The 14488-nt window shown below is 32.6% G+C and overlaps 2 protein-coding genes across 4 annotated transcripts in view; one reads left to right on the top strand and one right to left on the bottom strand.

Annotated features, from left to right (window-relative positions):
• Positions 1-11520, bottom strand: part of LOC126770536 (protein tweety-like) — a 76773-nt gene extending 65253 nt beyond the window's left edge. For all 3 annotated transcript variants that reach the window (XM_050489975.1, XM_050489973.1, XM_050489974.1), the window contains exon 1: positions 11262-11520. The gene's annotated coding sequence lies outside the window, so the exon portion shown is untranslated. The remainder of the gene's footprint in view (positions 1-11261) is intronic.
• Positions 11521-12167: 647 nt separating this feature from the next.
• LOC126770633 (cytosolic Fe-S cluster assembly factor NUBP2 homolog) lies at positions 12168-14187 on the top strand. Its single transcript, XM_050490134.1, has 4 exons — positions 12168-12365; positions 12455-12725; positions 13017-13188; positions 13640-14187. Exons 1-4 carry the CDS (start codon positions 12255-12257, stop codon positions 13872-13874), a joined length of 789 nt encoding a protein of 262 aa, XP_050346091.1. The 5' UTR covers positions 12168-12254; the 3' UTR covers positions 13875-14187.
• Positions 14188-14488: the final 301 nt, after the last annotated feature.

A 14488-nucleotide genomic window follows, 5' to 3' on the forward strand; every position in this document is an offset into this window, starting at 1 on the left:
TTTAACAATGCATATATAATATAATACACCTTTAGTAAATATATTTATACATACTCAATATACAATACATATAACTATCTCATTGGTCTTGCTGACTAACGAGCCTGCAGATCTGTGAGAGAGTTTTTATGTGTCGATAAATTCTCAGTAGCCCGATTTGGCTAGTCTCGTCTCGTTAAGAAAAGTCGCAATGGCCGAAATCGGTCAAACGTATTCATAATATACGTAATAAATATATGAAAATTTAATGATTGCTTCGTGGAAATTTGCTTCACATTTTTAATAATTTAATGACATTTTTTTAAAACTACTCTTAGTAAATTATATAGTATTTAATCTTCAAGTGTAGCGTTTCTTCATATCAGACATGAATTATGAATTAAAATTATAATGTTTAAATATATCTACATATTAAATACCATTCTGAAATATTCTTTTATATAATTTTAAATACGGTTTCCGATACGGTTCAATATGCTGCATACTGGGGTTCATGACCTATTTGCACCTGTGAGATGAAATATAGAGACGCAGTTAAAATATTCTACGTATTAAAGAACGTCAAACGATGAATGTAAGAGCAATTTCACATAAAAGTTATATAACATTGTTAAACGTAAAGCTTTTTCTATTATAATTATAATTAATTATAAAGCAATAAATTTATGCTCTTCAGAATATTCACCAAAAATAATGTATGTAATTTATAATAATTATGTACAAAAAATTATACCAAATGAACGATTACATAATTTCTACGTATTGATTGATTTCTTTTATTTGAGCCAAAATTTTGAACATAATAAATTTAAGCGACAAAATATGTAATATGTCTTGCTAAAATCCGAAATGTTCTTAGTTGATGTTTAATAACAAATAGACATAAATTTAACAAAACTTAAAATATATTCTACCGGAGTAAAATAGCCCTTTAAACACTTCCGATTCGTAATCTTACAAGCTAAATTAAATTTAAAACAACTGCCGGTTCGATAACTTCGACTACTTTTACAGAGAAGAAGTAGTAAGAAACTCAAGACAGTCGGCAGTTAGTCGTACAGACACTGTTTAAAATCTGACTTTAATTACTGACTTATTCTTACGAATAAATTTCACTTGTAATGTTCACAACATCACCGAGCAAAAGCCTTTTTCTTACCACCAAATATTCCACCACGTTGATTTACTACAAGATGGTGGTATATATGTGGCAGTTATAGTTCGTTTTGGTTTGGGTAATTCGCAAATAGACATTTTTACTTAAAAAGAGATAGTTCGAAATCACAAACAGACACTTCGATTATATAATTTTGTATAGGTAGGTAGTATATATAAGTAATATTACAAACTTATAAGCATAGAATGTAGGTCATCCAATTCAAAGTGGACGTAATTTTAACGACACGCAAAGCCTCTGAATAATTTAATTAACGAAATTGTCAGACATCCGGCTTAAGCTGGATTTTCGCCATTTTAATTTGGCGTCCGGCTATAAATTTGCATGTCCATGTGTTTGTATGATAGAATAGCATATAATATAACAGCAAAAGCTGGTCGAAATCAGTTCTATTATCAAGTCTCTGACCCCGAAATTCATGACCGTTTATAATTGTATGTTGCAAGTTATCTTTGTAACTAGAAGAGAGGACTGTTAAAGTCACACTTATATGTCAAGGTATCATTTACCGCTCGCTTAAGGCCATAATAAGTAATTGTTTAATACTCATATATTAGTAATATAAAATATTTGTCTTATATCCTTTATTATTTAGAATTTATTTGAAGCGTTAGTTATAAAAACATATATACAAGAAAGTATTTCTATAACGGTTTTATTATAACTTACTATTTTTATTGAAACTTTTTTAAGTAACTGCTAAGTAATTAATTGTTAATATTTAACAAACAATTGCAATGTTATTACGTTATCGACGTCTGTATAAACATTCATTGAAATAACGTAACATACTGTTGTTTTATTTTGTTCTAACAAATTAAAATAGAAAAACAAACGAAAATTTTAATTATCTTTTCTTAATTTTTTTTTTTAAATTACAAGAACGATGTCGGCAAGCGAATTACATTCCCCACAAAGTATTTGTACGGTCATTTGGTTCACAGCCGCGTCAAGCAAGTCGTCGAAACGAATTGAGAGAGCTCACTCGTTGTGGGGAAGTTGATTGGATTTCCACCCCGGCGTCAACACGAACAAGTATTGCTTGTAAATCGAAACATATCAAGATTATAACTTAAAGAATATCAACAAAAAGCACTGGCATTTAGTTAATAAAATAATTACTTTAACGTTACATTGCAAAAAATAAAAGCCTGCGATAAAATTTGCAATTAAAAAACAAAAAACGAATTTGCATAAGCTTGTTAATTCATCACGTATATTCACTTTATTCCATCCAGTGGTTACCAACGCCCATAGGCATTGTAAGAAATGTTAACCATCGCTTACATCGCCAATGCACCACCAACCTTTGGAACTAAGATGTCAAGTCCCTTGTGCCTGTAGTTACACTGACTCACTCACCCTTCAAACCGGAACAGAACAATACCAAGTACTGCTGTTTTGCGGTCGAATATGTGATGTACTACCTACCCAGACGAGCTTGTACAAAGCCCTACCACCAGTAAATTAAGTTAAACTAATGCTGTGCTATATATAATACGCCCATGGCGTGTCACGAGAATGACGCAATGGGTCAGTTTCCATAGACTTACAAAAATGCGATCAATTATAACCATAATTGTCGACTTTTAATTTCGTTTGTTTTATATCGCGTCACACAAGGCGATTTCAGTCGAAGGTCGAAGGAATATTTTTAATATAAATCAATTACATATTTCTGAGCTTTCTACAAACAAATTAATCCGTTTGAACGCTGATTCCCTTCATCGTGGGGTAATCGACTGAGAAAAATATATTACACGAGTTTCAAATAAGAAATACTGAGATATTTGAATGAAAATTTGAACAAATAATAATAATTAAAATAAGTGTGTTCATGTCTTATTATATATTATACAAACGTAATAAACTTTTAGCATTTATACTTTCCGTCGTATAATAATTATAGCACTCTATTAGACAGAAAGTAACCAGTAGTAGTAAGTAAGTAGTAGTAGTAGTAGTAGATTCTTGGTGTTACACACTCCTCATAAATTCTACCTCTAACAGCAATAAGTTTTTTTTTTTTTTTTATATCGCCGGGAGGGCAAATGACTCTACTCCACCTGATGGTAAGTGGTAGTAGAGTCCAAACGCGACGACGGCCAGTACAGACGGGAAAAACGTTCTGCACTAGCCGCCTTCGCCTTGCCGGCCCGCAAGATGCCTCTTCACGCCTCGTTTGAAGGAACCCGGGTTGTAAGAGGAGGGGAATACGTGAGCTGGTAAGGAATTCCATTTTTTGGAAGTGCGACAAAGAAAGGAGTTGCCAAATTTCTTTGTTCGCGATGGAATTGATGTCACAGTTAGGCGGTGACATCGAGAACCAGCTCGCGTGGACTTAAGAAGGAAGGGGGAAGCAGGAATTAGAGAGAATAATTCCTCAGAGCACTCGCCGTGATACAGTCGATAGAAAGCGCTCAGTGCTGCTATCTCACGACGCAATTGTAAAGGTTCAAGGGTGTTTGTGACCTTTACGTCGCCAATAATGCGTACGGCACGTCGCTGCAACCGGTCCAAGGCCTCAAGTAGGTACTTAGCGGAGCCATCCCAAAGGTGCGAGCAATATTCCACGCAAGACCGTACCTGTGTTTTGTACAGCAGGCACAGTTGTTGTGGCGTGAAAAAGCGCCGCACCTTGTTCAGAACTCCGAGTTTTCGTGAAGCTGTTTTTATAACAGCCTCGATGTAATCCCTTGGACTAAGGTCGCAGCGAACGTCAATCCCCAGCATGGCGATTTTGCTTTGCATCACCAGCGGAGTACCACAGAGGGAGGGAAGAGGGGAAAATGTTGACTTTTTCGCCGTGAGAGCGCATACCTGTGTTTTCTTGGCATTAAACTCAACAAGATTATCAGAGCCCCATTTGGCGATGAGATCTAACGTCCTATCGAGTTCAATGACAAGATTCTCCCGCCTCTCCTCAGTTTCCGCCCGCCCAGCCACTGCGCGTCCGTGGTATCCACCATGCACTGTACTATCATCTGCATCAGTATTGTTACGTTCCAGCTTGAAGGGTGTGTGAACCAGTGTAACTACCGGCACAAGAGATATTTATGAGGTTGGTGACGCTATGGCGATGCAAGAAGTTTCTAATAATTAATATAATAGTTAATATTTCTTCTTTTTATTTGTTGCTAATATTGGCCAATGTTTGTAAGCAGGAGGTTACCAGTTATCAGGTCGCCCATTTACCCGTCAACCTTTTTATACACTGGCCTCCAAAAAAATCGACCCACCTACATTTTTTGTAAAAAAGCTATCGTATGGTTTTAAACTACCACATATTTATATTTTTAAGATTGATAATGAAAAAATGCAATTGTAGGATTGTACAAAAACAGAAATAGTGCGCAAAAAATAGGTTTTTAGGTAAATATGTGACAAAACACGAAAACACAAAATTTTACGCAATTTTATTTTTTTGTGTACAAAACGATTATGCCGTTTGTTTTTAAATTTGGGTGCCTAAATCTTACTTTAATAGGGAGTGTTTCCTCCTCTTGACCTAATCACTGCCTGCATACGCCTATTAAGTGACCTGATTAGCTTTTTAATGTCTTTCTGTGGGGTCCGTTGCCATTCTTCAGTTAGGGCAGCTTCCAGTTGATTCAGGGTTTCTGGAATTGGATTTCGTGCTCGAACCGTACGTTTTAGCTGGTCCCAGAGGTGCTCTATCGGGTTTAAGTCCGGACTATTGGCTGGCCACTGCATAACTGGAATTTCGACTTCCCTGAGATAGTATTTAACAATTCTAGCGACGTGAGGTCGTGCGTTGTCGTGCATAAGTTGGAAATTATCCCCAATATATCCAGCGTAAGGCATCACATGAGGCTCCAGATTGTCCGTTATGTAAGTTTCAGCATTAACAGCACGATTACGGAAAACAACCAGCTCTGTGCGTCCCGTCAAAGAAATACCTCCCCAAAACATTGTAGAGCCTCCACCAAATCGGACTGTTTCTCGAATGCAATACTGAGAGTAGCGTTCTCCTGGCCTTCGCATGACGTTACGTCGTCCATCAGAGCCTACTAGAGACATTCGGCTTTCATCACTGAACAATACTGTCTCCCATTGGTCCAGTGTCCAATCGACGTGCTGCCTAGCAAATTGTAGTCTTGCTTGTCGATGGGATGCTGTGAGTTTTGGTCCTGTTGCTGGCTTGTGAAGGGTTAAGTTTTGCTCTCGAAGTCTTTTTCTTACAGTATTTTCACTCACAGACACTCCACGACTTTCTCGGAGTCTACCTTGAACGTCAACAGCCGAAAGATGTCGGTTTCTTAAAGACGTCAAACCAATAAAACGGTCATCGGACGGGTTCGTGACACGCCCCCTGCCAGATCCTGGTCTCCGGCGATACTCCTCAGTCTCCAAGTAGCGTTTGTACACTCTTCGCACCGCTGAACGACTTAATTTTAGTGTTCTAGCCACATTTCGCTGACTTAACCCCTCATGAATAAGAGCTACGACTTGAGCAGCTTCTGCTTCAGTAGTATCCATTTTTTATGTTTAAACTTATTAAAATTATTGTTTCAACAAAGTTTCATACACTTAATCAATAATAAACATCGAACCGAGATGACTCCGCGTTAAGAACTGGAAATAAACTAACAATGCACTTTGTGCACAAAGTAACGTTTTCTTATCAATACTTTAAAAATATTCCAAATATCCTCAATAACACTTACAACTCCTCCAAATCAATATCAAGTGGGTAATAAAATGTTAAATGTATGTCCCATAAGTAATACAATCCACCTAGGTCGTCGCATAGTTAAGATAACAACTTTGTAAGTAAAAAAATCCGGGTGGGTCGATTTTTTTGGCGGCCAGTGTATGATATAAAAGAAATCCAAATGCAAAACAGTGCAATATAAACGACAAATCGATTAGCCACAAAAACAGACAGTCCTATTTGGGGAAACGAGAACATTCAAACGTTCCCACAGCTGGGCCATTAGCACATAATACAATACTGAAAAATAAAACATTAATCCAATTCAAAGCGTTCCAGCCCCGAGGCGAACCCGCTCGAGAACTGCAGTGGACGAATGCTTGAACAAACAATAATTTTAACTCGCTGCCTTTTACAATTCAACGTGCAACACTGCGGCCCATTTTTCGAATAGCACTTTTTATCGCTTCATTTTCATACTCCTAGAACGGACCCGACGCTCTCTTACATTATAATTCGAATTGCTCCCAACGAAATTTTTTCGTCACACCAAATTATGGAAGCGCAAACGAACCGCTACGCCCGCATTACTGTAATGGTAACGAACTCGTTTGAATTATTTGATCGCAATAAACGGCAGTTATAATGTAAGCTTTGAGTCAGCCTGCCGTGCTGATGTCACAAAATAGATTAAACATTTCAATAACAAGTAAAATGAAATCATTGTTAAATTTTTAGGCATATGTTGTTAGTGGTATGCACATATTGTTAGTGGTAGAGCCATGTGCTCATCCATCTCATCACATAATCGATCTAAAATAACGAATTCTAATTTAGTCAATAAACTTTTTCGTTTACTATATAATGAGTTTTTTATTTTTATTTATTTCTATTTTGCAAATTATTTGAAAAGAATGATAGAGAACAAAAACACTAAACAACAAGATACAACCAATAACAGAAACGTTTTTCTTCAAAACATTAATTCTAACATTTCTTAATATTATTAATTAGCTTCAATAATAAATATAATTTCATTAAAAGTATGATTCATTAAATACAAGGAATTATAACTAAAATAATTAACATATAAATGAAAGGACATTACCGCTAGGGAATAAGCGTAATAAAATAAACAATTCACAGCTGGATGTAGCCAATAATAGGCGACCCCATGTTGGTGATTTATGACCTAGATATTTGTGAACGCATTGCCAAACGGAGGGCTTCGAGATCCGTCGTTATACATATCAAGGGATTTAAAAAGAAATATAATGGTTTTAATATACAGAAAGGCGATGGTCTAAATTTCAAGAATATAATTTCAGCGATGGTTTCATTATTGCGGAAAAATATATAGTGGATTTTTCCAATACCACTTACTGCTCCGTCCTAGTGGGTCGTGACGTAATTTTATAGTCTATAAACTTTCCCAATAAATGCGCTCTGTAAAGCAAGAAGGTTTTTCAAATCAGACTGACGGATCCAGAAAATAGAGTTTTCAAACAAACCAACAATCTCGTCAGCTTTTAAATAAAAGTTAAGTACAGATGTAAACAAACATAAAATTGATTGTGTATACAAAATAGTTAGTTAGAAAACGAGAATCATTTGACTCAAGCAAGTATCACTGAATTTTCATGTGCTCAATGTGTGTTTTTGTGTTTGTAATTCATATCGCGCTCGATAGTGAAGGCAAACATCGTGAGCAAACCTACGTACCACTAGCCTGCATTGGAGCAGCACGGTGGAGTAAGCTCCGAATCTTCTCCTCAAAAAGGAGAGAAGGCCTTAGCCCAACAGGCAGTCTTATCGGCAAGACAGCGATCTTTTTTAATAATATCGATATAGATAATTATATTACGGCGGACGGACGAGAAATTTTACGCATTAAACGATTAATCTTGACTTATAGATAAAAAAAAATTTAACAATTTAAAAAGTATAATATTTAAAAAAAATTAAAATTCGTCTATATTATTTGTATACGAAATACGAAATTATGACAAGTTTTAAAAATATTTAGTCTTCTACAGACGGCGACTTTTCCAGAGTCGGTGCACGCAGGCGCGTTTTAGAGGACTCGAAAGCCTCGGCTGTTTCGTTTTGAACTCTCGTTGTTATTTCAGCTCGACTCTATTTATTTTTTGAAATGCAAATGCTTAATATTTTAATTAAGGTAATTAATACTTTATTACTTTTGTATAAACTCTCGAAAGCAGCGCTTCAGTGAGAACGATCGTTTACGGTCTTTCAAGTTTCTAAAGGTTGATTTGTACAACAAATGTACATTTTAACTGAATCTCAACAGAATTAGATAGATAGATAGATAGATAGATAAAGTCTTTATTTGGATCACACCACATGAGTAAAAATAAGAAGAAATGACAAAAGTAACACAGAGTTTAAGTTAATTTATGTCGTAGAAAAAGATAAATAAAAAATTAACTAACTTACAAAAATATTTACAAAAATATTTTCAAAAATATTTTCAAAAATATTTTGCATCCAATTTTATTTAATCTATATCTATTAAATATAATTGGATGCAAAATGGGAATTGCATTATTATGGAAACACAAAGAAAAGAGAAAAAAAAATTAATGCCTTTTGGCTTTGTTTAACTGTAAAGTAGAATACAGATTTTTCAAAAAAAAGGGACATTAATGTATGTATGAAGATTGCCTATCTGGGTTTAGCGCTTTTAGTCGAGTCCACTGTACAAATTCACTCGTCCCGGCACCAGCCAGCGCTCATCAAGGTCCAGTCTCCGACACGTATTGCCATTGATATCAAATATGTAGTAAGCTAATTGAGTTATTAGAACTATAATATGATATGATGCTTTAAGTTGAAAATATTATTATTATTAGTTATTAATTTGCGTGCGCAGTTTCGCCCACAATCGTGCTTTAAAAACTTTTTTTTTTTAAATAAAATTATAATTACACCAGTACGAAGTCGAGACGGGCAGATACTATGTTTATATATTTCATTCATTTCACGTTCGTTTAAAGTATCCTGATCTAAAACTAACAAAGGGTTTAACATGCTTCTTACCAATCACCGCACGTCGTAAAGTCGCAAAAGAGAAATATGGAGCCATGAACTTACACAGGCTGCATATACAGACCAGCAGCCAGTAGCTAACTTGAGAATGTCTAATATGCGTTTTCAATAACTTAGCAATTTCTGTAACTGCATTAAACAATATCGTATGGTAACTTAAGTTATTGTAAAAACTTTTGTTAGCAACTAACGTTGACAACACAAATGTCGCCTGATTTGTGATTATGGAGACGCAATTACATTGTCAAAATTATGATTCGTTCGAACCCACGAATAACAATCATTTAATCGAGATGAATTAGTTGATTTTACACGGCAATCTGAACCGTAAATCGCGAGTTCAGATCCGAGCAAGCGAAGCACGTTTTCTAGTGCTATGTATGTATTGAAATAAATTCAATATATGTTCCTTCCAATCTAAAGAATGCAGTAAAGCAACACGACGGGTAACTTGCCGTAATCTATATAAAATATAGATTTTCATACTAAAACTATACATTATATTAACTCGTTATTTAAACATTTACGTAATAGGTACTCAAGCAATGCTGTCTTCTTTCGAATGTAAAATCAATTATGAGAGAAAGAGATAAATTGTTTAACTAAACACCCTTTGATGATAATTTTATCAAACATTATGGAAGTTTTATAAGCTTTTTTTTTTTAAATTCTGCCTAAAAATATTATGTAACCAACGATTAAGACAGTGCAAACTAAACCCCAATTGACTATATGTGACTCATGAGGGGTGAGAATGAACATTGACTTCACCCTTATTTATGGATGTTATCTCCAAGGTCATGGGGCTGGAAGTGGTATTGAAAATACTTAGTTAATTATTTTTATTACCAACCCTCATCCAATCGAAGAATAAATCGAGCTAGGAAGTTTTTAAACCAGTAGTGTACATTTTTTCTTTCATTTTTTAATACATAAAATTAAACAAATCATATAATACAATATATCAATCTCATTAAACAATTATCATTATTATTTTTACTTCAACATTATTATATAAAAATATACATAGAGGCGTTCAAAACTGTTCAACATAATTTATTTATGAAAGCCAAAAAGTTTACCTAAATAAATTATTTTCTATAAATACAAATAGGTAAGGTTATTGTAAGAATCAAATTATTAAATCAAAATATGAAGAGTATTAGTAGACTAATAAGTAGACTACAAACATCTTGATTTTTTGGGACATTCTCAAATAGAGGGGAGGCATTAGTCCAGCAGTGGGACATTAACAGACTTCTACTTTACTTAATAGGATTTAAATTAATGTATAATTATGTATATGAACTAGTAAGAAACTAAACATTTTTATAATATTCAATAATTTCACCATCAACTTTCGATTAAATGATTATATTAGCATAATTAGATATCAAGCAGTACTGGGCCTAATAAATTTTTATCTCTATTTTGGTGTCAGTTTTGATTTAATTCAAAAAGAGGTTCCAAATCTTTTTTTTTCTAAACAATTTTCTAATCTTACAATTAATACACCAATCAAACTCCTTTGTATCTTCTCCATCTGAGTAACATGGTCGAAATGTGCCTCATCGGCACAATCAAATCTTACTAAGGAAAGAATTGTGTTGAATAGTACATCATGTATATTAATTGATATAAATGTAGGTCAATGAATCTACTTCATTTGATACCAGCAAGCAGGTAAGTCATTTTATAAAATGAAGTGAATCTTATTTAAAATATTTACTTAAATTAATTTAAATTGAGGTCAACATATCTTGAGTAGTATTGTGGAGAATCTTAAATCTAAAATTTAAAATAAATGCCCGTATTTATGCTCTAGGTATAATTATGGGAGTCACATTAGCATAAGCTATCTAGTTTTTATAAATGATAAAATTTTTATTTCTTTATAGTTAATTTTATTTTGTTCAACTTATATTAAAAGTATTATATTGTGTGAAATTATCATAATAGTAAGAACAGAATAAATTTTAATTTCAATTAATTTGGTCATATTTCTATATCTGTATTTTGAATTTTAAAATATTAAACTAAATTAAGTCATAATATATAAATACTTTACAAGAATTTTGATTGGAACAGCAATTTAATATTTAAAACATTATTGAAGTTTTAAATAAAAAAATAGCAAAGAATAATGAATGTCATTCGTATATTATACGAAGACTGAGATTTAGTAAAATATCGACTAAGGGTGGAATAATCCAAGCTTACTATGGAATACTCGTCGCAGCATGTTCGGATAACTTAACTAAACAATCTTGAATTACAATATTAACAGGTTCAATCTTTATATAAAAACTACAAATACGTGAAGTATTTAAAACAAATTACCTGTAAATAACTTTGAACGAAGATTAGGCTCCGGTTCTCGTACCTTGTCTTACAAAACCTTGCACAAGCACTAAACTCAATTTTTTCTAAAATAAAACACACCTGACACTGATGTTCACTTGAAACTTTTATGAAATTAAAAATTCAACCTGTATCACAATGTAATTGTGTTATAAAACGTCCAATAGTCTGTTACAAAATGGAAAAAATGTAGCATCTCCCTATATAAGTACCGGCACACGATTGACACTACCTCAATCCAGAAAACCTATTTAAAACTGACAAAAAACATTTAGCGCGGCGCTACTGTCGCTTTTTGGCGCAAGCGCTAATGAAAGGTTTTTTTTTAATGATTTCAATTCTTATCTATTTGTCCATTTTTGAAATTAAAACAAAAAATATGATGGTCTGTTTTTTTTATTAATATTATCCATATGCATTAGTTCTTAAGACTATATATTGATTTTCAACATTAAATATGTTTATAGCATTAACTTTTGTTGAAATCTTTTTAGGATTAATTAAATAGTTTCCCAAAAAAAATGCACGGCGTTTATGTAAAAATATGATAATTAATCCAGTTATTTCCATAATTTAATAATTGTAAAAAAATGTTCCATACTAAACATTTGTTTCTCAAAAAGTTTGTAAGTATGAGCAATTTAATAATTAATATAAATAAAATATGCGACGGCGACCAATTTTTTCATTTATTAATAAGCTAGTAAAGTGTATAATTTCAAAATTCCTCCAAAACAAGATATATTATTATAGTCATATTTTTTTAAACTTTTTTATTTTATTCCTGAAATTAATAATTATAATTCTGTAGTGTTAAATAATGGTAAGTGATAATTTCAGAACACTTTTACTCACGAATAGTGGTAATAACACTGATAACGGATGAGTGACAGTGACATTAGTTGCCAGAACTTTTTATTTTAGTGTTTATTTTTCTTTTATTGGAAATAGGAGTTTATTATTTTCAATAAAATGTTAGAAGACGTAAAACAAGTTATATTAGTTCTATCAGGAAAAGGTGGAGTGGGAAAATCGACAGTGAGCACACAGTTAGCTTTAACTCTTAAAGAAAACGGATTTAAGGTTAGGCATTTTGATTAAATATGAATAATCATTTTGTATGTGTAGTTTCACATACATAGCAGCATATTTCATCAAATTAATATTTACAGGTTGGGCTACTCGATATTGATTTATGTGGACCGAGTGTTCCCTATCTTCTAAATTTAGAAGACCAGAACATTCATCAAGGTCCAGAGGGTTGGATTCCGGTGTATTTAGACAAGGAAAAAAAGTTAGGTGTCATGTCTATTGGTTTTATTCTGAAGTCTCGTAATGACGCAGTTGTGTGGAGGGGACCTAAGAAAACATCTATGATTAAACAGTTCTTGGAAGATGTCTCTTGGCAGGATTTGGACTATCTCATAATCGATACTCCTCCAGGTAAAAAGAGAAATAAGTAAAGTGTTACAATAAGCTTATGATATTATATATAAATGCATATGAAAGTACTTACAAATATTCTATACAATATAAGAAATTAAATATTTACATGGAAGGTTATTTTTTATACACACAGGACAGCTTGTGCAAACATTTACACAAAACTGTGTAAATGAAGTAATTTTTGGTGGTAGAATAATAGAAAAAATATTAGTAATAGTAATAACTGAGTAAGAAATATTAATAATAAGACTCAAAACCAGAGCTATGTAATGTTATCTTAATTTACAGGAACGTCAGATGAACACATCACAGTGATGGAGAACCTACGTCAGGTGCCTAAATGCTCTGCAATACTGGTTACAACTCCACAACAAGTTGCTATAGAGGATGTCCGTAAAGAAATAACATTTTGTCGAAAAACTGGTATACCAATCATGGGCCTCATTGAAAATATGAGTGGGTAAGGCAAAGTTTCTTGTAAATAAATAATGATGAATATATTTTTTTGTTTTGTTTAAGCGTAACCATCTCTTTTAGATATCTGGTAAGTAAGTCACTATTTCTTTTATTAATGTCAGAAAGCAGTCAGGCAAATTGGATACCTAGTGTTAAGTGGTCATTGCTAATATTATATTCCTTGTACACTGACAGAAAAGTTGCCACATGGGAGTAGAATAAATGATAAGACAATGGTCTCAACACAGACTGACTTTCACAAAGACCTAGCAACAAGTTAAATTTGATTGTAATCTGTAAACAAAATAAATTTAATAATTAAGGACATTGACTTACTAATTATTAATACTTATTAATACTTATGTTATTAATACTTATTAATATTTATGTAAATAATTATTAATACTTATGTTAAGATTTCAATTGGAAATTGTAAGTTTATATTTATGTTACAGATATGAATGTCCAACATGCAGTGAATGTACAAATATATTTTCAACGGGAGGAGGGAAGTCCCTTGCAGAGATATCAAAGATAAAATATCTGGGAAGTATACCCATAGACCCTAGAATCGGGGCATTAGCTGGCAAAGGTGTTGCCGCTGTGAAGGAGTTACCAGAATGTACAACAAGCAAAGTTTTTAATGACTTAATAAATTATTTATCAAACACAACTCCAAATGGTTCATAAATTGTAATATTTCAATTTATATCAAATTGGGACTGAAAGTAACCAATTAGTTATTAAGATAATTTAAAATATATTTGTTTTATATATTACTTGTGAAAATATTCAAAATATATTTTTATTATATATAGAAATAAAAACCATTATAAGTACATAATATTTACTATATACAATTAAGTATGTTGAATGAAGCATCATCTCCGAGCCGTACCTATTGAAGCTTTAAAGTTGTGTAATTTCTTCTGTCTTTATCCGTTACAGTGGAGAAATAGGTATTGAAAGATTGTATTAAAGAAGAATATAACTTGAAAATGGATATTTGTTTTTTTGATTTATAGCAAAATGGCAGATCTCATCGAGAGCATCGGTTACATTTGTTATTATAATTACAAAATTTCACCACACAAAAATCGTTATATTATTTTGGTGGCGTTTCACCAAAATATTCTCCTCTCCTTATTTTTTAAGAAGGTATGGCTATATATTAATTATCATATAAACATACTACATAACCTACATCTACCTTAAATTGTAAGTTGTCTAGTTTTAGGAAGAATAAAAAACAATTACTAAATTATAATATTAGTGAGATAAAATGTTTATAAAATGACGCAATT

Source organism: Nymphalis io, chromosome 9 (genome assembly GCF_905147045.1).
Source record: "Nymphalis io chromosome 9, ilAglIoxx1.1, whole genome shotgun sequence".
Lineage (NCBI taxonomy): Eukaryota > Metazoa > Arthropoda > Insecta > Lepidoptera > Nymphalidae > Nymphalis > Nymphalis io.

Bases quoted from the DNA above. Each gene is read 5' to 3' on its own strand.
- LOC126770633 (XM_050490134.1), top strand. From the start codon at position 12,255: ATGTTAGAAGACGTAAAACAAGTTATATTAGTTCTATCAGGAAAAGGT. The intron at 12,366-12,454 runs GTTAGGCATTTT...TAATATTTACAG, and splicing joins TTAAAGAAAACGGATTTAAG to GTTGGGCTACTCGATATTGA. The intron at 13,189-13,639 runs GTAAGGCAAAGT...TTTATGTTACAG, and splicing joins CTCATTGAAAATATGAGTGG to ATATGAATGTCCAACATGCA.